The sequence below is a fragment of the Rosa rugosa genome, chromosome 6 (assembly GCF_958449725.1).
Source record: "Rosa rugosa chromosome 6, drRosRugo1.1, whole genome shotgun sequence".
Classification (NCBI taxonomy): Eukaryota; Viridiplantae; Streptophyta; class Magnoliopsida; order Rosales; family Rosaceae; genus Rosa; species Rosa rugosa.
Genome location: NC_084825.1, coordinates 24,052,824 through 24,079,120, shown reverse-complemented (window position 1 = coordinate 24,079,120; position 26,297 = coordinate 24,052,824). Strand labels below are relative to the sequence as shown.

Here is a 26,297-nt window from a genome sequence, read left to right as displayed (position 1 = left end):
CAAAGGACAACTTCCTAATAACAATAACAATAACAACAATAACAATAACAATAACAATAACAATAACAATAACAATAACAATAACAATAACAACAATAAGAACAATAAGAATAAGAACAACAACAACAACAATAATAAGTGATATGTGTTTCCTTACTTTGTTGATGATCTGGAACTAATCCCACATGCGCATGTGTATTTAGCTCATGTGGCTGTATAGTTATAACTGTGCAGAAAGAATATAATTATATTAAGGGACTGTAGAGAATAAGTGGATCTCAACCACGTGCATTAAATTTAAAAGTTGAAATTAGAACAATTTAACTTACTTGTATCTTACAGTCTAAAAAATCTTACTCTTCTATGAGCTTTTTGAGATGTTTCTAATTTTTATTTGTACCACAAATGCATACTGGCATGTGAAAACTAGATGATTAATTTTTCCTTAGAGCGCAAGGTTATTCTTGCTAAATTAGGCTTGCTTAAAAACGAGCATCCTTTTAAACTATAATAAATAGCATTGGCTTAGATAGGTTTCTCTAAATTTTCTTGTTGGATTTCTTGTTTAAGCATATGAAGTAGAGTAGCCTCTAGCCTATTTTCGGTAATTGATTCTGATGATATCAATAGTTCCATTCAAAAAAAAAAAAAAAAGAAGGTTTTTGTTGTGTTGATAACATATTATATTAGGTATGATTTTTATGAATACCAAATTAATTAATCGACTTATAAATTATTGACTGTTTTGAGTAATAGTGTAATATTGTATGGTTATGCGTAAATTCGGTATGTGAAAAAAGTAAAAGTTGACTCATCATGCCAAAATAAGAAAGTAAGCTAGCATGGATATCTAGTCACTGGACTGCAATTAGCAAAACAAGTTTGTCCGCATTACATTCAAAATAGGTAGTGATTTTTGGTAGGGGTGGGCATAAATGACCGAAAGACCGAAAAACCCGAAGGAACCGATCAGGACCGGTCGGTTCAGGTCGGGTTTTAGACTGAAAATAGTTGCTTTCGGGCCGGTTTGGTCCCAAACTCATTCTTGCCGGTCCGGTCCCGGTCCCTGACTTCTGCTGACCTTTTGGACCGAAGAACCCGAACTTCACTACACAAGTAATATATTTTTTTATCTTTTGTACTTATCCTCTCGCTCTTTTGACGTGTCCTTTTACTTTTCACTCTTCTCAAGACTACCTATCACTATCATTCTTCTTTATTCTTCTTTATTCTCTCTGCCTCTGCGTCTTCTTTCTTCTTTCTCTTTCTTCTTCTTTTTTTATATTTTTTTTTATCATTCTTCTCTCTGGCCTTGCGTCTTCTTTCTTCTCTCTCCTTCTTTTTTTTTTTTTTTTTCGATTAACTTTTCTTCTTTCTTTCACGATTCCTCTCCTCTCCTCTGCTTCTTTCTTCTTCTCTCCTCTTCAGTTCTTCTTCTTCTTCTTCTTCCTCAGCCAGTCAACCCCAAGCCCCCAACTTTGCTCCTCCTCCAAAAACTAGAGATCAGCCAGTCCATTATTCCTCATTTCCTCTACCTCTCGCTCTTCAAGTTCAACTCCGGCGCCGTCATCATGCTCGTTTTCTTCTCTTTTCCCAGCAATCCAAATCTCTTCACCCTTCGATTTTTCAAAGCCAAAAACCTTTCTGGCTTTCTTTTCTTATCAATCTTCTTCTTTTTTTTCAAGGACGGGTTGGGCCCGAAAGCCCGAAAAAAACCTGCCCGCTTGTCCCGGTCCGGGTTTAGCCCGGTCCCCATTCTCTGGAACTGCAAGTCCAGCTCGAAAAAAGATAGCCGGTCCCGGTCCCTGCAAATCCAGTGCCGGTCTGGGACCGTGCCCAACCCTAATTTTTGGACTTAAAACAAATTTTCAAAGTTGACGAGAATTTTAGTACTTTTTGGTAATTTTCCTTAACGAAGAAGAAGAAGAAGAAGAAATAATTTTCCTTAATAAAGAGAAGAAAAAATAATAATCATAATAATAACAACAACAACAACAACAACAACAACAATAATAATAATAATAATAATAATAATAATAATAATAATAAGCATTTTTATTGTTAATATCGAAAGTCACCATAAATTTTATTCTAAAAGAGAAGAAAAAATAATAATCTGTTTAAGGATATCTCTATTTATGTTTGGCCCAAACTCTAGGTTACTTGACCTAGTGGTAATAGGGTTAAATTAGAAGGATCTAGATTCCTATTCAATGTACGATTACTTTCCTTGTATGATTGAGATTCTATACATTGTAATCCTCTATATAAAGAGGCCCCTATTATCAATGAGAATACACAGCAATTTCCTCTCAATTTCAGTTTCTCTACAACACGTTATCAGCACGAAGCCCTAACCCTGAAACAAATAGCTAAACCCTGATTCAAGAAGCTAAAAAACCTTGAATCCGAATACAAAACCTTGAAGCTTTTTTTGCCTCCACCTCACACCTTGAAGAACTCGATTCCAGGGATCCAGAACCGGCGGCGGAACACCAAGAACCGGCCGGAAACCTACCGAACCGGCCACCGGAAGCTCCATACAACTCGCAACAAATATTCCACCTGTTCACCATCTTCCGGACCTCCAATTTCCACCAAATTTTGATATCACAAGCCCACTGATCTGAAGTTTCAGGAACCGGAAGAAAAAGTTCAAAAACCGGCCTAAAAATACGTGAACCGGCCATCTGAGAATCTGCGTCTTGAACCGGCAGAAAAGAAGAAGAGAAGAAAAGAAGAAAAAAAAATAAGGGGAAAGGAAAAGAAGCCCAAGACCAAGCCCAAGGCAGAGGCCCACTGACGCAGGCCCACCGCCACGTCAGCTTCCAGGACCCACTGCCACGTCAGCATCAGACCACACTGCCACGTCAGCTCGGTCAGCAGTCAACGGTCAACAGTCAACGCCGGTCAACGACCGCCGGCCAGACTTCCGGCGACTTTTCCGGCCATTTTCCGGCGACCTATTTCGAGGTATTTTTTACTAAACGTTCCCGTTTTTTAGAGTTTTTTTAATTCAATTTCTCTTCCTTTTCGGGGACTTGCAACCTCCCTTCTTCTACCCCCCTTTCTTCATCATAGGGGAGACCAAATTAAGCCGAACTGTGGGGGTTCGTGGTCACTCCAAGCTTAGAGCTTGTTGAGATCTCCAAACTTAGAGTTTGTAGAGAATTTATGATCGACCACTTACGTCATTGTTTCGATCTAATCCAATATCTCTTGGAATCGAATTTCTTGGAAGCGACTACGCTCGGAAATTCCTAATTTCTTGGAAGCGATTACGCTCAGAAATTTTATATGTTTTCGTGGTAGCCTATTTCGCTCCGAAACTAACCCTAATTTCTTGTTCTTTTTCAGGATGAGTAACCTGAACAAATTGGACTTTGCTCCATTGGGAACAACTAGCTCTGGATATCACAGGTGGGTTCGTGATGTCCGCCAGCATCTCAAGGCTGATGGAATCCTGGATATGATTCTCGAGCCTAGCCAGGACGTGTTAACTGTTGAGCAAGCTCAAGCTTTGGAAGCAAATAGAGCAGCCTTAGAGGCAAATAAGGCGAAAGCCATCATCCTAATGACTCGTCATATGGATGATTCGCTCCAGTACGAGTGTATGAATGAAGAAGACCCCAGAAGGCTGTGGGTCTCACTCGAAGAAAGATTTGGCAACGTCCGTGACTCCCTGCTTCCTGACCTAGAAGTGAGATGGCATAGCCTCCGCTTCTGTGATTTCAAGTCAGTTCTTAACTACAACTCGGAAGCACTTCGCATTAAATCCTTAATGGAATTCTGTGATAAAGAGATCACAAATGCGATGTTGATTGAGAAGACTCTCTCTACCTTCCCCGTCTCTGCATTAATGGTTGCTAAGAACTATCGAATCGATATTGCTGCAGGACGGATCACAAGGTTTCATGAGCTCATTGGAGCTATGAATGTCACTGAAAAGCATGACAACATCCTTGTGAAGAACTATAATTCGAGATCCGTGGAAATAGAGCATATTCCGGAGTCCAATTATAGTCGCGCCCCTAAGAGAAGGCGCCAAGAGCGAAACCCTAATCTTAGGGATACTTCTGGACGTTCTAGTCCATATTATCGCTCTACTTGGGAAGGTAACCGCCAATATAGGCAAACACGGAACCGAAGAGGTCAACGTGGAAAGAGAGAGGGAGGCAACGCCTCTGGTCATGTTGGTGGCGCCACCAACACTAAGAGCCATCTAAATGACGCTTTCAAAGCGCCTCAATCAATGGAGTTTGAGCAAAGAGATGTATGTTCTCGATGTGGAGTGTCTGATCATTGGGCACACATTTGTAGAGCTCGTGAAAAAATTGTCACCGCCTACAAAGCATATTGTGAAGCAAGAGAAGCTTACTATGTGGAACAAGAAGATCAAGAAGATGATCTAGAGTGAAGGGTTGAAGACTACAAATCTGGCTGGGATCAATAGATCGCCAATTATGTTTAAGTCTTCATTTTTCCAAGAGATGTAATAGGTAATTGCCATATACTTTGTAGTAAATGCCATTGGTTTAGTTTTTCTTCACATAGGCTCATCCAAAATGCGTGTGATGTCTAGGAAGGTTTTGAGATAAGTGATACTTAAGCGAGCTTTGCTCCACCGACATCTCTCTACTCACCTGGTCATATTTATTTTGGAGTTACCGAAAGAAGTCAAACGACTACCTTTGTTTTGCATTAGCTAGCATTTGGATTAGATTCTCCTAATGGTTAAGAGACAATGATGTATTCCGTTGACTTATGAATAGAATTTCGAGTTCTTTTCATTATGACTCAATTTTAATTCTGAGCATATTACTTTGTGACTACGATGGCTGGGCCATCGGTATTAATTCAAGGACATCGAATAGCCCAAGTTCCACTTGCCAAATGGCACCTTGATTACTGTCACAGAAACTCTCTATGCTCTGAGGGCAAATTGCCCTATGAATAGCCAACGGATTCCATGCGAAAACGCATGTAGAGAACGGAAATGAGTTCCTTTGCAATACCTCTAATGATTGCGAACAAAGGCGCATCTTAGAGAAGTTTATGTGTCTCTCTAGTGGACTCTATGTCACTATTCGAGCTATTAAATCCAATAAAGCTATGAGAGAAGATCTCTTGGATTTCGACACATATTGGCTTTGTCACGACAAGATAGATCATCCTAGTCATGACATGATGATCCGTCTACTGAAGACTTCACACGGACATCCATCCTTTTGAGCAAAACGAAGCAAGAATCTAATGACGCCATAAAAGGCGCCAACCATGAGCATAACGCCATGGTTGTTCCTCCTAGTGGCCATGACGACATACATGCTAATTTCCATGGCTCCATCGCCATGATGGGAGATGTAGTCACACATTTTGCTTCGAATAGCGCTACAGACGCTCAGGCCCAACCAAAATCCTCATTGGTTGCTTCTAAGGCCTCTCGCTCATTTTGCAAAGCCAGTTCCTTAGGGAACCTAGGACTGAGACCGTCCTACGCAAAGGATATGAAAATACTCATTCTGTTCTTACATCAAATCCATGTGGATTCTATGGACTGATTCAACCAACTTGCGGACGTTTAAATATCTCATGATGTTGGTTGACACGCAAACACGCTGATCACGTGTGGTGCCATTGTCCACTTGTAAATGTTGCTTATGCTACACTCCTAGCAAATATCATATGACAACGGGCTCACTCCCCGGATCATCCTAATTCCGTCAATTGGACTTGACGATGCTAGAGAGTTTACATCGAAGACTTTCGATGGTTATTGCATTGGGACTGATGTTGGACATCATATTCCCATGTACACACCCAATTGGTCTCGCGGAAACGACTACGATGATAGTCCGGACATTGGTAATGCGCACCACTCTCCTTATATCGCTTGAGGTGATGCAATATCGCATGCAGCTATGCTAATTCGTCTACGACCTACTGCCACTCAATGTACCTCTGCGTTACAGCTAGTGACTGGGTACAAGTATTTTGTACTTACGCACATTTGAATGAGCCATTTATGTGCCCATTGCGCTGCCACAGCGCACTATGATAGGTCCTTACAGACGAATAGGCGACTCAGTTGGATTTGAGACTCCAACAATCGTCCGCCACTTAATTCCCTTGCAAGGCGATCTCCTTACCGCTAGGTTTGCGGATGTCACTTTGATGAAACAGTCTTTCCGTCGTTAGGGGGAGATAAGAACACGAATGTTCAACAGGAACGACATGAATTGTCGTAGTCTATCCCCACTATGTCTCATCTCGATCCTTAGTAAAGTGACGAGATCACACATCTGCTGCAAATATGCCTGCAAGGAAGTACGTCCCTACGAGAGGACGTAGCGCCACCCTACACCGAGGTAGGCATGGCGCCAACGCCAAAGAGAGTGGCACTCTGGCGTTACAGGCCATGGCCCCAACTAGGATGCGTGGGAGGCCCGTGGGTTCAAAGGATACCTTGGCACAAACCAATCCTTGGATCATCGACACTCAAAATCCGTCTCATGAGTATCTTCCGGGTTATGGTTATCGTTGGGGGATGCCTCAACGTTAGAACCTATTCCTGAGAATATAGAGCTCTATGAAACTTACACTAGTGTACATGAGACGTGGGATAGAAACTCCATCATAATTGATGATGTAGTTGCGCATTTCATTGCACATGAGTTTGTTGAGTCTGATGACATCGAACCACGCTCCGTTGATGAATGAATGCCAACGTAGAGAGATTTGGCCTAAATGGAAAGATGCGATCCAGGTTAAGATGGATTCTCTAACGAAGAGGAAGGCTTTTGAGCCAGTGATGCCAAAACCTCCTGACATAAAACCTATTGACTAATGGGTCTTCGTTAGAAAGCGTAGTGAGAAAAAGAGATGGTAATCTTGCCTTATGGCGCAAGACTTCTCATAAAACGCCCTGGAATCGACTACAATGAGACATATTCTCTCGTAATGGATGTCATTGCACTCCACTACCCTGTCAGTTTGGTAGTTTCCGAATAACTGAACATGCAGCTTAATAATGTGGTCACTACGTATCTCTATAGGGATCTAGATACGGAATATACATGAAGGTTCATGGTGAACTTCATTTACCCAAGTCAAGTAGCTCTAGACCACGGAGCGAGTTTACAAAGAGATTGAAACACTCACTAAAGTGACTACTTGATTGGGAAGGGATATGCCCACGCATTTCCATAACAAGTTTCGGATTCTATCGCGGTTCATGTTGGACATGATCTTCATTAGAAGCCCTTAAAGAGTTAAGGGAAACCGCTGAACACTTGAAATCCGAGTTTGAGATGGAGGATTTTGGGAGAACACGATTATGTCTCGGTTTGGAACTTGAGCATCGTGTTGATAGATGCTTAGGCATTTTGACAAGGTCAAGCCTTCAAGCACCCCCATGATCGTCCGTAGTCTTGATCCTGAAAAGGATCCTCTTCGTCGAAAGGATGATGACGAAGATGTGCTAGAGGCAGAAGTGCCTTACTTAGTACAATAGGCGCATTATTGTACTTAGCTAAATGCACAAGATCGGACATCTCATTTGCAGTAAGCTTGTTAGCTAAGAGATAGCTCTGCGCCAACGCGATGCCATTAGGATTGGTGTAAAAGATATCTTTCGATACTTGAGATGTATAATTGATATGGGCTTGTTCTATCCCTACAAAAAGATGATGGATTCAGACCCATCACACACCAGGAACGCCGCCAACACTGACCTGCGTCCATTATCCCCATCCCAAAACAACATGTGTTTTGGAAGGTTTTGCTGATATTGGGTATCTCTCTGACCCACACAAAGGTCATTCCCAATCCGGTTAAGTGTTCACCATGGGAAAAGACCGTGATATCTTGGAGGTCTACAGAATAGACCCTAGTCGCTATATCTTCGAACAATGCAGAGATCATTGCTCTTCACGAAGTGGTTCATGAATGTATATGGATTGGATCCATAATTACGCATGTTCGAACAATTGTGGTTTGAAGTCTACCACAAATGAGGCAAGGCTACATCAAAAGCGATAACACCAAGCATAATCAGCAACAACAGACTCTCCTCGAGATCAAAGTGAACTAGGTTCAATCTGAGGACAGTGTGGCAGACTTGCTCACTAAGTCATTGCCTAAATTCCACTTTCGAGAGACATGTTGGTAGCATCGTTTGCGGAAGTTACCCGAACTCCCATGACCGTTGTCATCAGGGGGAGATGCAGACATCAGGGGGAGATGTCCACATGTATGATCTCAAAACGTGAAGGGTGTGTTGTGCTTTTTTTCCCCTTCGACCGAGGTTATTTTTGTCCCACTGGGTTTTTGTTACTCGGCAAGGTTTTTAACGAGGCAACGAGAGAAGCACCGCGTTTGGACAACACAAGGGGGAGTGTTTAAGGATATCTCTATTTGTGTTTGGCCCAAACTCTAGGTTACTTGACCTAGTGGTAATAGGGTTAAATTAGAAGGATCTAGATTCCTATTCAATGTACGATTACTTTCCTTGTATGATTGAGATTCTATACATTGTAATCCTCTATATAAAGAGGCCCCTATTATCAATGAGAATACACAGCAATTTCCTCTCAATTTCAGTTTCTCTACAACATAATCATAATAATAATAATAGAGTGTTTCTATTGGGACCTCCAAATCTGCTCAGTTGACCTCACTCTATTATGAATTATTAAATGACATATATAACCTCTTATAAAATGACTATTAAGGACAATAATTATACCCCAAAAAATATTATATTTAATTTCTCTAGACTTTCCAATTTAATAATATTATATTGCATTCTTTATTATTTTCCTTATCTATTTTCATTTTTCAATTTCACTACATACTCATTAAAGCATTTATATATATTTAATAAGAATTAAAACTATAATCAAGATCATGTGACATAAAAATTCCTATCATCATATGTTGAATGCATATTGGTGAGGGATAACAAAAGAAATCATTTTATGACCTAAATCCCAGTCTATTCATTATATTTACAAAAAAAAAAAAAAAAAAAAAAAGCCAGTAGTAAAAAAAATCTAAAAAAATATTAAATAATTAATCATGAGATACAGACAATAGATAAAATAATTAAACATTAAGAAAAATTACTCTTCATTTTTTTTGCACATCTACAAGAGAAAAAAAAAAGTAAAAAAAAAAACAATTCTTTTTATTAGAAATTAATTTTTAAAGCCCAATACCTTGTGTTTGAGTTTCTTTTTTATTAGATAAGAGATTTATGTAATCTGGTTAAGGAATGAATATGTAATTAATAGTTTGTTTGCAAATTATATGAGTGAGGTTATTTTAGGAATTTGAGTGAGGTTTAGTGAGTAAATTTAGTATTTGAAAATTTGATAGGAGGTGTAAAAAGCAAGGAGGTCAAGTGAGTAAATTTGGAGGTTCCAATAGAAAAACTCATAATAATAACAACAACAACAATAATAATAATAATAATAATAATAAGCATTTTTATTGTTAATATCGAAAGTCACCATAAATTTTATTCTAAGATCCATCTTGTATAACAGAGTAGGTTTTTCTTTCTAAAACTGAAAATGAAATGGGAGCCTCTATTCATACCTCCAAAGTTGGCATTTGGACCTCCCAACTTAATAGACCTCCAACTTACTTTTATAAATAACCAATTTGCTATCTAGACCTCCCTAATTTTCCCACAACGCCCATCGTCCAGTAAAATCAATAAAAACTTCTTCTTTTATGTTCTATTCATACCTCCAAAATCAGTAGTTGAACCTCATTCAATTTTTGAAGATTTCACAATCCTATTTTACCCTTTATACAATTAAGCAGCACAAAAAAAAAAAAAAAAAAAATCTCCAGTTTGTAGTCAATACAGTATTTTCATTAAATCAATTGAATATAGAAGCACGTTGGTATACTGCTATCTGAGATGTTTAGATATTACTCCCAATTCTCAAATTTTTTAATTAAACTGAGTTTTTGGATTCAAAGTTTTCATCATTTAATTATGATTTACATACAGACGCCCGTACAAAAAGTGGTCATGGTGTTCCAAAGCTGGTCCAACATAATGCTCCTTAGCTTGGAGAGAGACACATATTTACTAATTACTTCGAGTTGAAAAAAAATCGCAAGCAGCTATACAATAGGCAATGCACAACTTAGAATTTTGCGAATTGCCTCGTCGAAACAAACTATTTGTAAAGGTAAGAAGATATTTTTTTTTTTTTTTTTTTGTCGATGAGCTGTGACCTGTTGGTTATCTGGGATAACCGATATTGTGGATGTCACAGTTTCAAACCTCACTGACATCATGGGAGGGGAGGGGAAGGGGTGGGGTTTAAAAAAAAAAAAAAAAAGAGTTTTTATTTTTATTTCCCTCTTTTGTGTCCTTATTGGTAATTTGGCATAAGTTGACAAAGTCAACTATAACTTGAAAAAAAAAAAGAGGTCCAAATATCAATTTTGGAGGTATGAATAGAAGCTCCCAAATGAAATATAAGATCCACGAGATGACATTATATTAAAAAAGAATGTGTACTAACCTCTGGAGATCCAGTACTCAATTAGCGATCTACTCTGAAATGCAAAAGACACACTAGACCAAGCCTTCAAAGGAGATTCCCCGAAGTGGTCTATAGCAACAGCTAGCTTTGGGTGATGGTTAAGTAAATTCGATGCAATATCTAATAGTTAAAAACAATCATTAGTATTAATTAAGTAAGCAATTCTTAAATTTATATTTTGATAATCCCGAAATTGCTCATACTAGTGTAAATCATCATCTATAAAACGGGTGCAATGGTAATTAAGAAATACTGAAATAAGAAGAAAAAAATAAAAATTAAATCCAAAGCGTGGTATTAACCAACTAATGGCAGCAAACTCTGAACTTTAGATAACTAGAATTGCATAATATATATATACTAGCCCCTTACCATGTGCGGACAATTGAATTTAAAAAGTTACAATAATTTCTCTCCTGATTTGAGGAAGCTTCTTCTTTTTTCATGAGAGGTATTGCAATTTTTTCAAATATGACTATCTTATCCTCGTGTAGAAATAATTTATTTATTAATATCTATATTATGTGTGTGCATATATGGTAGTTCAAAAATTTAACCATTCTCCTAAGAATTGGCTTAATTATATAATATATATATATATATATATATATATATGTGTGTGTGTGTGTGTATGTATATATATAAAGAAATAAAAAAGATAATTACAATTGTAGTTGGGGAAACAAAAAAAATCTCTCTAAACAACAAAATTATGAAGCACAAAAAAAAAGGCTAGTTTTTTTTTTTATGCAAATGCCCTTTAAGCGTCTTCAACAATGCTAACTATTTTGTAGTTAAATTTTAGCCAAAACACCTAAAAAGTTATGACCTCCTAATAGTATATGTCGGCCTTTTCTCTCTAGGGTTTCCTCTGGCTGAGAAATCGACCGAGTCCTGTGTTGTGATGGTGGCGGCTTCTAGGCTGTCGTTGTTGGAGGGTGCGGAAGAGGCTGTGAGCCTGGTCGGGGGCAGCGAAGCAATCCAAGCCCCATTTTTTTTATCTCTGTGGCCGGGTATTGGCTCCCAAGAGACCTGTTGTGATCCCGTCGCTCTCGGCGGCGATCTCCGTGGCATGGGGGCTCAAGGAGAGGGTCTTGATCCGTGAAGAGGCAGCGGGAGTTTTTGTCTTCCAGTTCAAGGATCATGAGGAGAAGAATCGTGTTCTTAATGGAGGCCCATGGTTCTACAGTGGCTCCATGCTGGTGTTGGCAGACTACGACGGCATCAGCTCGGTGGAGGCGGTGCCTTTGCATTATCTGGAGATTTGGGTGGCGGTGAAGGGGTGGCGAATTGCCATGTGCAATGAGCGAGCTTTAACCCTACTTGGGAATGCGCTGGGGACTTTTGTTCGGCTTGATGTGGCGGCGTTACAGCAGAAAGATCCCGTCCAAAGGATCCGTCTGATCCATGACGTCTGCTGGTGGGTTTGGGCTCGCCGTACATACTCTTTCTCGCCTGTGGTTTCGGTGACTTTGGATTTCCACTACGAGAAATGCCACGGCATCTGCCCGGCCTATGGTTTTTTTGGTCACGATGGTGGTAGTTGTGATAAGGGGTTGATGGTGGAGGCTTCAGCAATGTCGGCGTCGGTCACGGAGCCAGAGATGACTGGAACAATAGCGGAGCATGCTGGGTTGGTGCCGGAAACTGGTGCAGAGACTGGGGCTGAGGTGTGTGTAGAGGGTTCGGTGACTGTGGTTGTAGGCTTGAGGGCTCCAGATTTTTCGACGAGAAATCCTAACTTCAAAGTAGGGTTGACCACTGACCTGGAGGTGATTGGGCTGGGGCAAGTTGGGCTGGAGGAAAACGAGCCGGGCCTTACTCTTAGGACTGGTGGATCCAAGGTTGGTACTGGGCCTTCTCTTCCTTTCTTTGGAGAGCCAGCTAAGGTTTTGGGTACTCGAAGGCCACGAGAAGATGTTTCGGTGGAGGTTGGCAAGCGTCCTAAGCTATCAATTGTTCCTTTGGATGTGCAGCCGGAAGCCTTAGTGGACGTCCCGGTTGCTTTTATTGAGAAAGTACCGAAGAAGAAGGGTAGACCCAGTGGTCGGCGAAACAAACCCAAGCTTCCAATCTTGGCAGATGATGATCCAATTGTGACGGGGATGGAGGAGTCCCTGTCCAAGGAGGATTAGGCTTTGAAGCCCTACACTGCTCTGTTTGGGTGGTGTAGGTTTTTGTTTTCTTCTTGGTTTTTTGTTGTTTGCTTCGAATAATTCTCTTAACCTTTTCTTCCTTGGCCTTAGCTCCTTGCTGATTGATGAGTGGCGATGTACACCAGAAAGGTTTTTAGGCGTCAAAGCTTATCATTTCAGTTGTTTTGGTCTTGGGTAGGAGAGGTCTGGGGGCTTTTAGGCTTTCATTTCGTTTCGTTTTTAGTTTGTTTGGTTTTGTTTTTTTAGTTTCTCTGCTTAGAGCAGTTTGATTTGGACTTGAGTTGTATTATGAAGGATTTTTGAATCCTTCTAGCTTGACCGAGTGAGGTCGCTGAAATTATTAATGGAACCTGATTCCGTTTCTCTCAAAAAAAAAAAACAAAAAAAGAGGTTATGACCTCTTACCAGACCTCCCTCATTTTTTTTAATTGAATGACAGATGTGTCCTCACATAGAGTGCGTTTAGGGAAGCTTTAAGGTGTTTGCTCAATTGCGAAACAACTTGCTTTTTTGAGAAAGAAATGGCTTTTTGAAAGCAACAGCAGAAGCAATCCTGGGCTTCCTTTTAGAAGGAGAAGCCGCTCGCCAGTCGCCACTGTAGCGTTAATGAATTTTTCAAAATACCAACACCTACCCTCATGAACTACACGGTCCATCCTGTCTTCTTCGTGAAAACCCTACTGAGGAGACGCTGCTCTTCTGTTCCTCAACTCCCTGTCTTCTCCCTCAACTCTCTCTCTATCGGGATCACAGGCATCACCAACTCCGGTCACCTGATGACACGACCTGGCCGTACGCTCTATCACCAACTGCTTGCTGACTCATTGATACTCCGGTCGAAGAGGAACACCGATTCTGTCTACTTCAACGCCTCTCGCCCATCTCCAGCAAAAAGATTAAGCCTTTGTTTGTGATTTCATGTTAATTTTCTCTCTCTGTTTTTGCTTTTTTTTTTTTTTTGGGTGCCTTGAATTTTGATGTGGTTTGTTGTTCAAGTCGGTGAATTGGATTCAATAATGAAAATAGACGAACAAGTTTGTATCTTTAGTGAAGAAGTGGGCTTTGTGACTGTTCTTGATCTGGGTTGCTGTTAGAGTATATATGGTGACCGAAATATTAGAGATCCGGAATCTGGGTATTATTGCCAGCTTAGGATTTTTTTTTTTTTTTGATGTATGTGTTTATGATGAAGACTGAAGTTTTGATGATTATGTGCAACTACAGTTTCAATGGTTATGTGTGATTCTAGGAATCATTTCAGTAGTCTAGACTAGACTGATAGGTCCTAGAGTATGTAATCTGCAATTTTGGGTTATAGCTAAATGCTTTCTGCCTGATTCTTATAAATGGACAGCATAGTCCATTGTGTATTCATGAACTATTCTCGTTCCGATGACTGTCATTGGTCATAGTGACTGTCTATAGTTATAGTGTATAACCTGAATCTTTTCTCGAAAGTAGTATTCTTATGAATTGTTAGTGATAATAAAAAACAGGGCTAGAAGATTGTATGTTTAGTAGATCATAATCATGAATTCATTCTCCTAATTTTTCTGTTCGAAAATCTAGGATAGAGAAACTTTGTGAGTGGGGGCTTTGTAAATTAACCATTCGATCAGCACTATTCATGCATGCTTTTGAAGCTGGGAAAGCAACCAGAATAATATTCTTCCCAATTCTCCTTTAAACCCTATCACAGCATAGTCCGTTGCTCATTCAGCCATTTCTTTTGAAGGACAATTGACTTGGGCTTCAGTTCAGTACTTGAAATGCAATCAATATGTTTCTGATGGTTTTTGGCTTAGTTGCTTAAACTTTCAATATTTGGTTCTGTGCTGCTTTGATTTGTGAATTTGGGTATTTAGGTTTTGGAGCTTGCTGGTAACGCAGCTAGGGACAATAAGAAGAGTCGTATTGTACCAAGGCGCATCCAACTAGCGGTGAGGAATGACGAGGAGCTAAGCAAGATATTGGGGTCTGTGACTATTGCCAATGGAGGAGTTTTGCCCAACATTCACCAAACTCTTTTGCCTAAGAAGGTTGGGAAAGGCAAGGGCGATGTTGAATCTGCTTCTCCAGAGTTCTAGGGTTCTTGCTCTTTGTGTCTCTCCTTCTATGGAGATGTTTAGTTACCTCAGTAGTAAAATGCCATGGCTTTTGTTAGGGTTTTCTTGGAACCTTGTTGGTCTGGTACTTGGAATCTTATGCTATGAAGGAATGGTTATGCTAGTAGTTTGATGAATTGAATCTGCTTAGTTATTTTGGTCTTTATTATAGTGATCTCAGTTCATTTCAAGTTCAAAATTCTTGATTGTTGCGACTGGTTTCTTCATTTTGGGCCTTATACTGTTTAATTTTTGGGTCTAGTTTTGAGTTCCACAAGTTAAAAAATTTATTTCATGTCTAAATTATTCATTCTACAAACTCACAGCACTTTTAGTTTTATATTTACCAAACACTTTGTCACTGTTTTTAGCATTCACAGCACTTGTAAAAATTCAGTTTATCAAATAAATAAGTAACAACTAGCTTTTCTTAAAAGTACAGTCATACCAAACTGGCTCATAAAATGACCGTTACAAACAACAAATTATTGATAAAATTTATATATATTTTTTCTCTTTAAAGCTTAATAATGATAGAAATACAATATTTTACTATTCATTTACATTTTCAAATCTCATTCACACTTCTCATTTTCTTTTTTCATGAAACCGTTTGAAGAATAAAAAATGATTAAATTTAGTTTACCCCCCTGAGGTTTGGGAGTAACTTCATGTTAGTCACTGTCCTCTCAATTTAATTAGTTTACCCCTCGAGTTTTTCAATTTTCCTCAACCGTGTCCAATGTCTCATTTTCCGTTCAATTTGGACGTCAAGTCAGACAATGGGACCCACTTCAAAGGGTAAAAGAGTAATTTCAAGATAAAAAAATTATTGAATTCAGTTTACCCCCTGAGGTTTGGGGGTAACTTCATGTTAGTCCCTGTCCTCTCAATTTAATCAATTTACCCCTCGAGCTTTTCAATTTTCCTCAACCGTGTCCAATTTCTTCTTTTTCTTCTTCCCCAGTAACCCTAAATCAACATTTAAACAATAATTTCTTCATCGGGAGGAAGGAGAATGTGGTGTACCATTGAGAAGAAGTGGAGGAGGGGGTGGTGGTGTGATTAGACGGCGAGCCTCCACCTTACTCCGACCAACATCATCGGGTGTGATTATATCAACTTTCTTTTTTCACCATTCGAATTCCAGTAAACACATGTTTACTGCTGATTGGATCCCAAACTCTCGAAAACCAAAGATCTGATCTGATCCGGATCTCTATCTGTAATAACCGAAAAATTCAAATTAATGTCCGATGACATTTTGGAAATGATTTCGTAGGCGTGGGCACGAATTCGAAGCTTGAAGGAGTTGTGGAATTAGTTCGAACGATTTTATTTCGAAAACGAACGTTATTTAGGGGGTCTTAAAAAGTGACTTCTTATACGTACAGAATTTGGGAAAACTTTCTTCATGAAAGTTGTAGAGCTCGTCGATACGATCGCGTGCATATGCGGAACGCAAAAATCGGAGTTCGTATGAATTAGTTATGATTTTTTGAAAAAGTTTCCAATTTAGTATAAAGCTTCCATTTTTGGAAATTTCCAAAAATAAAAACAGATTTTTCCAAAATTGGAAAATCTGCTGCGATTTTAGTTCCCCGCCGGAAATCGCCTCCAAAACTTCGATCGACGATTTCTTCCTCCTCCGGCCACCGATCCTCACCAAACTTCTTCCATTGGCTTCGTATGGTCCTTGCGCACCTGTCTGTGGAAGCCTTGCACGGCGGCGCGGCCTGTAGCGGCGGCGGCAAGCCCGGTCCGATTTAAGCTCGATTTTGGTCAACGCCGGTTTTCTCCTAGCTCCGGCCACCAAAACTTCCGATCCTTGGCTCCATGAACTCCCCTCAACCTGATGATCATCATACTAGGAGGATTGCACCTAGAGTGACCGGTTTCACGTTCGTCGGAGCTCGGTAAGTTTTCAATCCGAAACGAAAATCTTTCGATCGGTATATCTCGAGCTGTAGTGCATCGTTTTGATTGATTCTTTTTCCAGTGGGTTCCCCTTGATGTTATTAACAACTCTCTAGAAGGCATCGAGGCCTGAAATTGAAGCTTTGACGTCGAAATCGAGCCTTGCCGGATTCTGCAAAATTCTGGAATTTTTCCGACCACCGAAGCTTTCGATCGGTATATCTCGAGCTACAGACCATATTTTTCTGTGATTCTTGAACCAGTGAGTTCTTCTTGAGTTTCTTAACAACTCTTCAGAAAGAATCGAAGCCTTAAATTGACGTTTTTACGTCGAATTGGAGCTCGCCGTTTTCTGCAGTTTCTCGCCGGTTTCTGGAAAATTCCGGCCACCTTCATACTGTTCAAGGTAATTTTCGACCCCTTCTGGTCATTTTCAGACTTCGTGTTAGTTATGAAAGTTGTTAAGCATGATGAGAGGAAGAAGAGCAGCCCGGCCCCGACACCATTGGTGGTGGTCGGCGGCGGCTCTGCCACTAACTCCGGCGGCCCTTTCCGGCCACCTCCGGGAATCAAAAATATGGTTTCTGTACATTTTCAGATTCTATATTTCAATACGATCATTTCGATATATTATACGCAATTTTTGGATATCGTATGATTAAGTTATGAATTTTGAAGTTTAGATCGATTTCGATCGTTAGATTTGTGATCTGTGAAGTTAGGACCGTCAGATGGACTTGTAGTTTTGATATGATGATCTTATGACTGTCCCAGTGGCTTTGTGTGGTCATGGGCGAAGATCCGACCGTTGGATCTTCGTATAAATGCAAAACAGTGATTAGGAAGGCGATCCGTGAGGATCTGACCGTTGGATCATCATTTAATTTCAATCCGACCGTTGGATTGTCGTTTGATTATGTTTTTTGAGTTATTGGCTAAGTTAAGGTCATGTTTGATTAGGTGATTGACGGTTTGAGTTGGCGGACGATTGTGAATCGTATTTTGAGCTGTTAAGAAGACGCAGCGGGATTAGAGGTGTGTAAACCTCACGTGGTTCATATTACGAACCGAATAAATTTAATTACCTTATTTTGTCGTAATTGCGTGAAAATATTTATGGAATAAATATTTGTTTTAAAATCATATGGACTTGATCAACTACGGTCCATGGGTAAGTAAAATGATTTTTACGATACAAATGAATTTCTCGGTTTTATTGCATGTGAACTATAGTTGGTATTAGTGATTATCCCTGAGCGGATAATTACGTATATATATATTTACGTGATTATATGTGAATGGTGTGACATTGAAGAGTGTGGAAATTGGGATGATTAAATTATTATGAATTGACATGTGACTTACCATATTTATATGTGATGAACATGATTGATGAGTTCTTGTTAATATTCATGATTTACATTGGAGGATGTATAGAGTTAGAGAATGTAAGGTTCTGAGGATGAGGTGTCCGAAGTTCGACGGTTAAGGATAACCGGAGTGTTTGTGTGCTGAGGACGGGGATGTCCAAGGTGCGACGGTTTATTATTAACCGAAGTTGTGTGCTGAGGACGGGGATGTCCAAAGCGCGACGGTTTATTATTAACCGAAGTATATGGTGCTGAGGATGGGGATGTCCAAAGCGCGACGGTTATAGTGTTAACCGAAGTATTTTTGCCGTTGCTTGACCCTAGGCCAAGGTGTCAGAGGTAACGAGGCAGTTAGAGCTCTAACGTGTTATTGGGATGGACCAGAGTGGTGTTATGTGGGTTGGGTGTTTGCAGGACCAGTGTGGTGTATTGTGATTTGAGGATTGTGAAAATGTATTCCTTGTGGTTTTCCATGAGTGGTTTGATGTCTCTTTGCAGACGTAATACTGTTGAATTTTACTTGAATTGTAATTTAATAAATCAACAGTTCTTTCTTGTTTACTCATACTGGCTGTAAAAAGCTTACCGGGTTTTGTGTTGTTGCAACTCCCGGTACACTATTCAAATTGTGTAGCGGGTAATCTTACAGGACAGGAGAACCAGGACGGTGATCGTGCGGTTAGAGCAATGATTATAGTTTTACAGCAATTGTAACAGTGAGGCGAGTTAAGCTCATTTGAGCCTTACAATTTGATTTGGTGGGAGTGTGCTGTAATAAATAACTTGAGGAATTGGGTTATTGTAAATTTGAGAGTTGTGAAGTGTGGTTGTTTGTGAGAAAAAAATTCAGGATGTTAGTTGTAATTTGTTATTATTCATGTTTCGGATTTGAATTGATTATTCAAAATTCGGGGCGTGACACTATCCCTCATGGCTCGCAAATCCAACCAAGGCAAAAACTGAGAAAGCACTGATTGTAAGAGTATTGATAAGGTAGAAGAGGAGAGAGTGTAATCATAGATGGGCTGGGATGGTGAAGATTGAGAACAGAAAGTGAGTTAGGAGAGAAGAAGAGAGGTGGAAGTGCAGGGACGATAATGATTAAAAAAAAAAGATTAGGGACCAAACTGATATTTGTCCCGAAGTTTGAGGGGGCAAACTGAATTTAGTCCTATATATTTTGGAGCCAAACGTGCCGAAATGACCAATTTAGCCCTCCTTGGTCTGATTTAACGTCCAATTTGGACGGAAAATGAGACATTGGACACGGTTGAGGAAAATTGAAAAGCTCGAGGGGTAAACTGATTAAATTGAGAGGACAGGGACTAACATGAAGTTACCCCTAAACCTCAGGGGGGTAAACTGAATTTAATCCAATAAAAAATTAAGAGAAAATGCACTCAAAATTACTTGTTGAATGACACAAGAGCAAAACTATGATACAAGAGACAAAAAGATTAGACAAAGGTCTTCTCATCAATGTAACAAGATCATGAAACGAGGGATAGAAAACCTCCATATATACTAAATGAAATTAGTTTTTCTGTATCTCAATTTACCCGTTTACTGGTCATTCAGACGATAAACGATCATTACTTTCATTTTTTTTCTTCGTTTCAATACTTTTCGTTGACCAAAAGTTGACTTTTTATTTCATTCGTCATTAGAGAAAATTTTCTTCAAGGAAGTTGTAGAGGACGTCAAACCGAGTTCGTGGACACACGGCGCTCTCAAATCGGAGTTTGTATGAATAAGTTCCGGTCTATGAAAGCTTAATTTTATGTCGAAGTTTTTGGAAAATTTTAAGGGCAAAATCCACTTTTTCTAGCAGATAGGTGTAATTAAAGGAACCAACCCTAGTCACTCACTCTCTCTCTCTCTCTCTCTCTCTCTCTCTCTCCATGCACTGCCACCATCGGAACCTCGATCTCGAGCCACCACCTCTCGTCACCGCCACCACCAATTGATCCGGCACCCAATTTTGACCCAAGCCTAGGTGATATCAGCGGCATGCACAGGGTCTAGCCACCGCAAGCAACCAACACAGCTCCCGCCGCGTTGCCTAGCCAAAGCTTCCCTTTCCCGCGGTCTCTTCAACACATAGCCACCATCGCTCAATCCAGTTGATGTTGATCAGCCTATTCTATAAATCCCGTTGCCGACTGAAGACGAATGACTTTGCACGATCATCGTCGGAGCCGTGGCTCTGCATGCTTTCGTTTTTCGTCCTCTCAGTCTAAAACGAACGAAACTACCTTCAAGAATAGAATCAAGGCCTCGTCTTCTATCAAAACCCCATAATCCCGGTCTTCAATTCTAATCAAATCCACTTCACGCGCTGCCGCTGATGCGTGAGAGAAGCTAGCTCCGCTGCTCTTGGCTGCTAGAGTTTCAGACTACCTTTATTAGGTAATTTCGTGTTTCCTCCTTGATTGGGGCTTTTGGTTTGAGTAGAATGGACCCTAATAACTTCTTGTCTGATTTGGGGTCTGAGGTTTGTGAAATTCTGCGTTTTTGGAGTTTTGGAGAAGAATGAGATTGTTGGGTCAGTTTTGATATGAATTGAAAATGGTAAGGTTTAAAAGCAGACTGTTTTGGTTACAAGATTGGTCAGTGGTGGTTGTTAATCCTTTGGTGCCTTAGGTGTTAAAATGATTGTGGTGGTGATTTGTAAAATCGACGAATTGATCTTGCCGTATATTGTATGTACTTTGTGAAGTTGTGTTTTTGTAGAACTTTTGAAATAAAAGTGGTATGTGTTGCTTGAATGGTATGGGAAACTTTGCATTATAGTGGAAAATGATGAAATCAGTTTAATCTGGAGGGAATTGATCTTGTGAACGAGCAAAATTTGATATCGACTGCGAAATGTAAAATAAGAATGTCTATAACTATCATTTCAGATACTGCAGTTGTAAGAAAAGAAGTGAGTTTGTTATTGATAAAGAAAGTGTAAATGGGTCAAGTTCATAAGAAATCAAGGTATCTGAAATGAAGTTATATTGAGTAAAGACTATTGGACTAGACTCGGTAAGAAATCCGTCTGGCAAGTAATTTGACAACTAAAAGGGAAGCTAAGGAAAACTAAGGTGTACGAAAAAAAAAATAGAAGGTCTAACAAGTTGACCTTATATCATTGCAAAGATAAATTCTCCATATCCTGAAATTGAGAAAAAACTATCTAATGGAATGTTCGGGAATGGTAATTGTCATTTGTTTTCTTAAAGTATAAATGTTAAAGAAGTGAACGTCAAAGTGTTAAGTATGATCACCATTTCCCGAATGATCTTAATCTACATTAGATAGATTATTTGGGAATAGCTCTCATTAATTATCGATTAAGAATAACTGGGTGACTTTTAAAGGAGTTGAGCAAGGGAATTGTTACTTGATCATTTGCCGGTTTTAATCTTCATTAAAGGACCCGAATAGGAGCAGGATCGTAGGAGGATCAGTAGACCTGACGTACGGGGAGCTTGCTAGACGACGAAATTAGCAAATTCACTGTGAGTGGACACTTTTGTTTTAAAGATGTGCATGCAAGAAATTTTTATTAATTATCGTCTTACTTATTTGATGCATATGATTTTTAATCTATTGATTGTGATTTTGGAATTGGATCGTACATGATCTATTTCTTGGATTGATTTTGGGAAGGGATTTGATTTACGATTTGTTTTGACTTGAAGCCTGCGTTGAATTTTTCAGAAATATGTTTAGTGATCGAGTTATGAATCTCTTTGCATATCACTCTTATTCATTACCGATTTGGGAAATCGTATTGTCTTTGTTTATCGCTTTTGCTATATTGTTTATGAAAATGATTTTACTTGAGATTTTCCGAGTACGGTTGATCGAGAACCGTACTCGTGTCTTATTTACGAGATTATGGGGAAGCTTATTGATTTTTTATTTTTCATATGAATTTCCTATGCCATACTTGTTGTGATCATATTACCATGCAAGCATGTTGTTCCGCCTTTCGAGGCGATGTGACTACTTCAATCACGAAAGTCCTTTCCACCTTTGTGGTGATGTAGTGCTGCCTTAGTGGTAGTATCACAAAAGCCCAGTACCCTATCTGTCTCTGTGGCGTAAGCCATGGGAGTATGGGATTACTTTCGGCCTAGGAGGCTCACTTGTATGGCTAATATCTTCCCCTATCCTATTGTGCCTTTTTGACTAGCGGGGCTAGTCAGTTCTTATTCTTTCAAATATTTCCGTAAGCCTTTGCCTCATGGATTTTCCTTACATTTGCACAAGCGGGAAAGTAATAACTTCTTATTTTCATTTTTAATTTCCGACTATTTATTTTCGTCCACTCACGCTAACGTTAATTACTTTCCCTTAGGCCCTTTGGTTTCAAATGCCCAGTTTGTAGGCTTGATAATTGAGGTCGGGCGTACATGGAGTCGAGGCATAGACATTAGCACAGCTTCCGCATATTCATTTCATCTCTGTTTTCCTTGTTTACTTTTTGTATTAGAATTGCTTTGTTAACCTGTGGGATTGATGTTATTAAGTTGAGACTTGTACTTTTGAAATGGGAGATGTTGTGATTTGGGGAGTAGGGTGGCTCCAGGAGAATAAGGTTGGTTTGTTAGAAATGTATTTGTGTGGTTTGCAGGTTTCAGGAGGTCCATCTTTTGGGGTGACTCCACTGAATTTTTGGTAAAGTTATTCCTAAGGTGGGCCCCGTAGGGCCACCTCAGATTTTAGGGTGAAATCTGCGGCAGGTCCTGTCAACTTGGTATCAGAGCATTAGGTTGTCAGATTCTGTAGATTTGTTTGGATCCTGTTACCTTATATGCTTGATGTTGCTCTGTACCTCTCGATTGATGGCCCGACTGCAACGGTTCCTATCATTTACTCTTTGGTGCTGATGTAGTCATCAAATGTGTAAGGTACATGTCTAGTTAGTTTCCCCTTCAGGTACTTGTCTAGTGTGAAGCCATACAATAAAAATAAAAATAAAAATAAGAGAACAAGCAAATTTAATTCTACAACCTTACCTAAAACCCTAGCAACCATTTGGATGAAAACTAAGTCGAGAAAACCCTTAGTTAAGAATGAAACATTAGGCCGAAAAATCCTTTATTGTTATAAAGTAGAGAGAAGATGAAGAGAGAATAGTTGAGAGGAAGTAGAAGTGTTATCATTCAGTCTCATTAGCCTCCTTTATATAGAGGTAGGGTTTACATCAAAGTACATAACTAATGAGTATTTACATGGACATCCACATAGATAATAATATTTACAACACTCCCCCTTGGATGTCCACCAATGAATGATGGTATTGGACGCGCTTATTGTTGCCTCGTTAAAAACCTTGCCAGGTAACAAAAACCCAGTGGGACAAAAATAACCCTGGTCAAAGGACAAAAAGAGCACAACGCGCATATGTCCTAGGTAGCATGCTTCTGGATGCTCCCCCTGATGAGAATCTCCCCCTGATTGTTGCAAGCCTCATTCATGTATGCGATAAGCTACATGTACCATGTATAGTAGTTTGATGTGTCTATCACTGAAGTGAGACCATGTGTGCTTTGCATATAGGGGCTCATCACAAAATTTCATACCTGCAAAGTTAAAGCAATACTAACAAAGCTAGATGATTTTCAATAAGCCTTACCTCATATGATAAGGTTAGAAAACAATCTCATATGCTCAAAATCATACACAAAGTAATAGCTAAACAATATAAAGAAATTGACACATTTAACTTCGTATAGTTTAAAACATTGAAAAATCATCATGGCATACCTAGCCATACACATCAATATCTTTGTGTATTGATACGTCTCATCTAAGCTCTTCAAGAGCTCTAAATAATTCATAACTTTTCGAAAGTTAGAATATGTTGCAACATTATAATCATAATTCGAATTCGATAGTAGTCTTGTCATAGTACTCATTAAGGCAATTTAGATCTCGTTGACTAGAACGAAATGAGTACATATGAGCTAGCTTTAGACTCTTTGATTCCATGAGTGAGCTTCAGGCTCTTTCAACCATTCATGGTCTTGCATTTTGAATCCTTCAAGGATTTGATAAGCAAAACGCTTATAATGACACTTTACTTTTGAGATTTTGCTTTTAGCAATGTGTCTTTAAGATCTTCATAATATACGGTGACAACATGCCATAAATCTCTCGTCAATATAACAGCTATATGTAACACTGTACTTATAGAAAATTGTCATTCGTATGAGGGAAGATATTCATAATCTCATGTCTCGATAAATAGACATTGTGTCATAGTGATTTATCTTCACTTTTGATAAATAGCCTTTTGTGCCATGCAGGGTTAAAGGTCCAAGTATTTCATCACGTTTCAAATATTCAATTTCATTGGAATTGCCTCTTTCCAATTTGGCCAATAATATACTTTGTTGACATTCATGGTGAAACGTGGTATAGCATCAGTACAGCCCTTAATGATTTTTGGTAGCTATCAAATATAAATTATCATCGATGATCATTAATCATAGATCCCACACATTCTTATATGCATGCATGCTATAATAAGCTTATTGATATTGGGTACCCATGCCACTTCTGGGGCATACATTGTCGCTTCTAGGACAATCATCACTCATAGATGAATCATGTAGAGAATGTGGATCATTTTACTTATAATCTCCTGTAGAGCATTATAGGGCTTGTATGAACTTTCCTCTTTGGAAGCTTATAACTTTAGACCTGGTGGATACATTCCACACAAATTCACGCCGTTATTTAAATGACAGTAGTCTTTCCTCCCCCTAACGGCGGGAAGACTGTCTTATTTTGACCATGCTCAAAAGATGCATTCAAAAATCTATCACTTTCTTTGAAGTGAAGATGCTCATTGGTTGGTGGCGAGCCCAAACCAAGATTTAGGTCAAAACATGCTTTATTCATTAGCATCAACCATATTGATTTATTATTGTATCACTAAGACATCATTTCCTAATGGCATACCTACACCCTCTGTATGTGTAGCCATATTAGGAGTTGTGATATTGTTTAATGACATTCTCTTCAGGAGAATCATGTCAATTGGATACACTTGCATCCCACAAATCAAATGGAGTCTACATTGTTTGTATTAATATGGTTGGTCTCTGGGACTTTAACCCAGGCAGATGCCTTTGCATTTAGCATATAATTTTGTCACTATCTTTTATCAAATCACTAGCTTAGATATTTCTCAAGATCAAATTGAGATGGTGGATAAATATCTCACACCAATTCATGTCGTTCTTCAGGAACAATCTTTCTCCCCCTCATTGCAAGAGGAATGTCTCATTAAAGTGACAACTTGCAAATATGCGATAAATAAACAATCTGCTTATGAGTAAGATTAGCAGTCATCAAACTTGTAAGTGATTCCACGCAACATGGTAGACAAAAGATGACGTAATCAATCATGCCAAATAGTGTATTTGGTTCAATGAACTTCTGGTTCATGATATTACATATATGCCTCAATTTATTGTGAAAATTCGATACAGTATATATCCGATCGATGGCATAAAGGCTTCTCCAACCATATAGGAAGCAATTAATGCAACAATATTTCAAATTCGGTAACATGATAGTAGCTCATTGGGAGCCATAAATCAAGATCTACAACTCATGATATGAGTGTTACCTTAGCTTGAGTAAACATCAATTGTGAAATATTAACAATTGGAATGGACCAAATTCATTTTGAACTGCAGACCAGAATGATATACTCAAATGTGTACCATAGGTGACACACGCCCAATTTTTAATTTCCTCACATGTGTGGATGTTAGGGCAGTATTTGCATTGACTCATGATTTTTCTCTTGCCATGATCCACTTCTGGTGGCATTTCATGGTATAGCCATGTCACTCGGCTTTCTTATCAATGAGTTCCATGAGAGGGGGAGGTTATACATCTCTGGTAATATTGGAGGCACAAGATGCAAAAAGACATTAATATGTGCTCTTCTGGAGCCATCAATCAGATATGTAAGATCTTAGATGATTGTTATATTATCTTCATGACCATAACTTAGAAATGAGGGACTTTATATTGTCATCTAGTGAGTATGATCATTGAGGAACTTCAAGTCCTCATGTAATTAAGGATCAAGAAACTACAGGTTCTGATCTCTTTTAATTACAAAATTCTCGATCACGAAATTGGGTTTAATGGATCACTTTCTCA

General features: G+C 39.2%; 1 protein-coding gene and 2 long non-coding RNA genes across 3 annotated transcripts in view; 2 read left to right on the top strand and 1 right to left on the bottom strand.

Annotated features, from left to right (window-relative positions):
- LOC133716435 (uncharacterized) overlaps positions 1-26,297 on the bottom strand; it is a 49,567-nt gene that overhangs the window by 3,820 nt on the left and 19,450 nt on the right. Inside the window, exons 4-5 of the mRNA XM_062143147.1 lie at positions 10,548-10,688; positions 158-226 (exon numbers count right to left, since the gene is read on the bottom strand). Of these exons, the coding sequence (XP_061999131.1) occupies positions 158-226; positions 10,548-10,688 (210 nt within the window). The remainder of the gene's footprint in view (positions 1-157; positions 227-10,547; positions 10,689-26,297) is intronic.
- LOC133717779 (uncharacterized) lies at positions 13,236-14,966 on the top strand. The gene is made up of 2 exons (XR_009849944.1): positions 13,236-13,644; positions 14,590-14,966. It is a non-coding gene; the product is annotated as an uncharacterized LOC133717779 (long non-coding RNA).
- Positions 16,197-18,956, top strand: LOC133713364 (uncharacterized). The gene is made up of 3 exons (XR_009847956.1): positions 16,197-17,152; positions 17,707-17,781; positions 18,751-18,956. It is a non-coding gene; the product is annotated as an uncharacterized LOC133713364 (long non-coding RNA).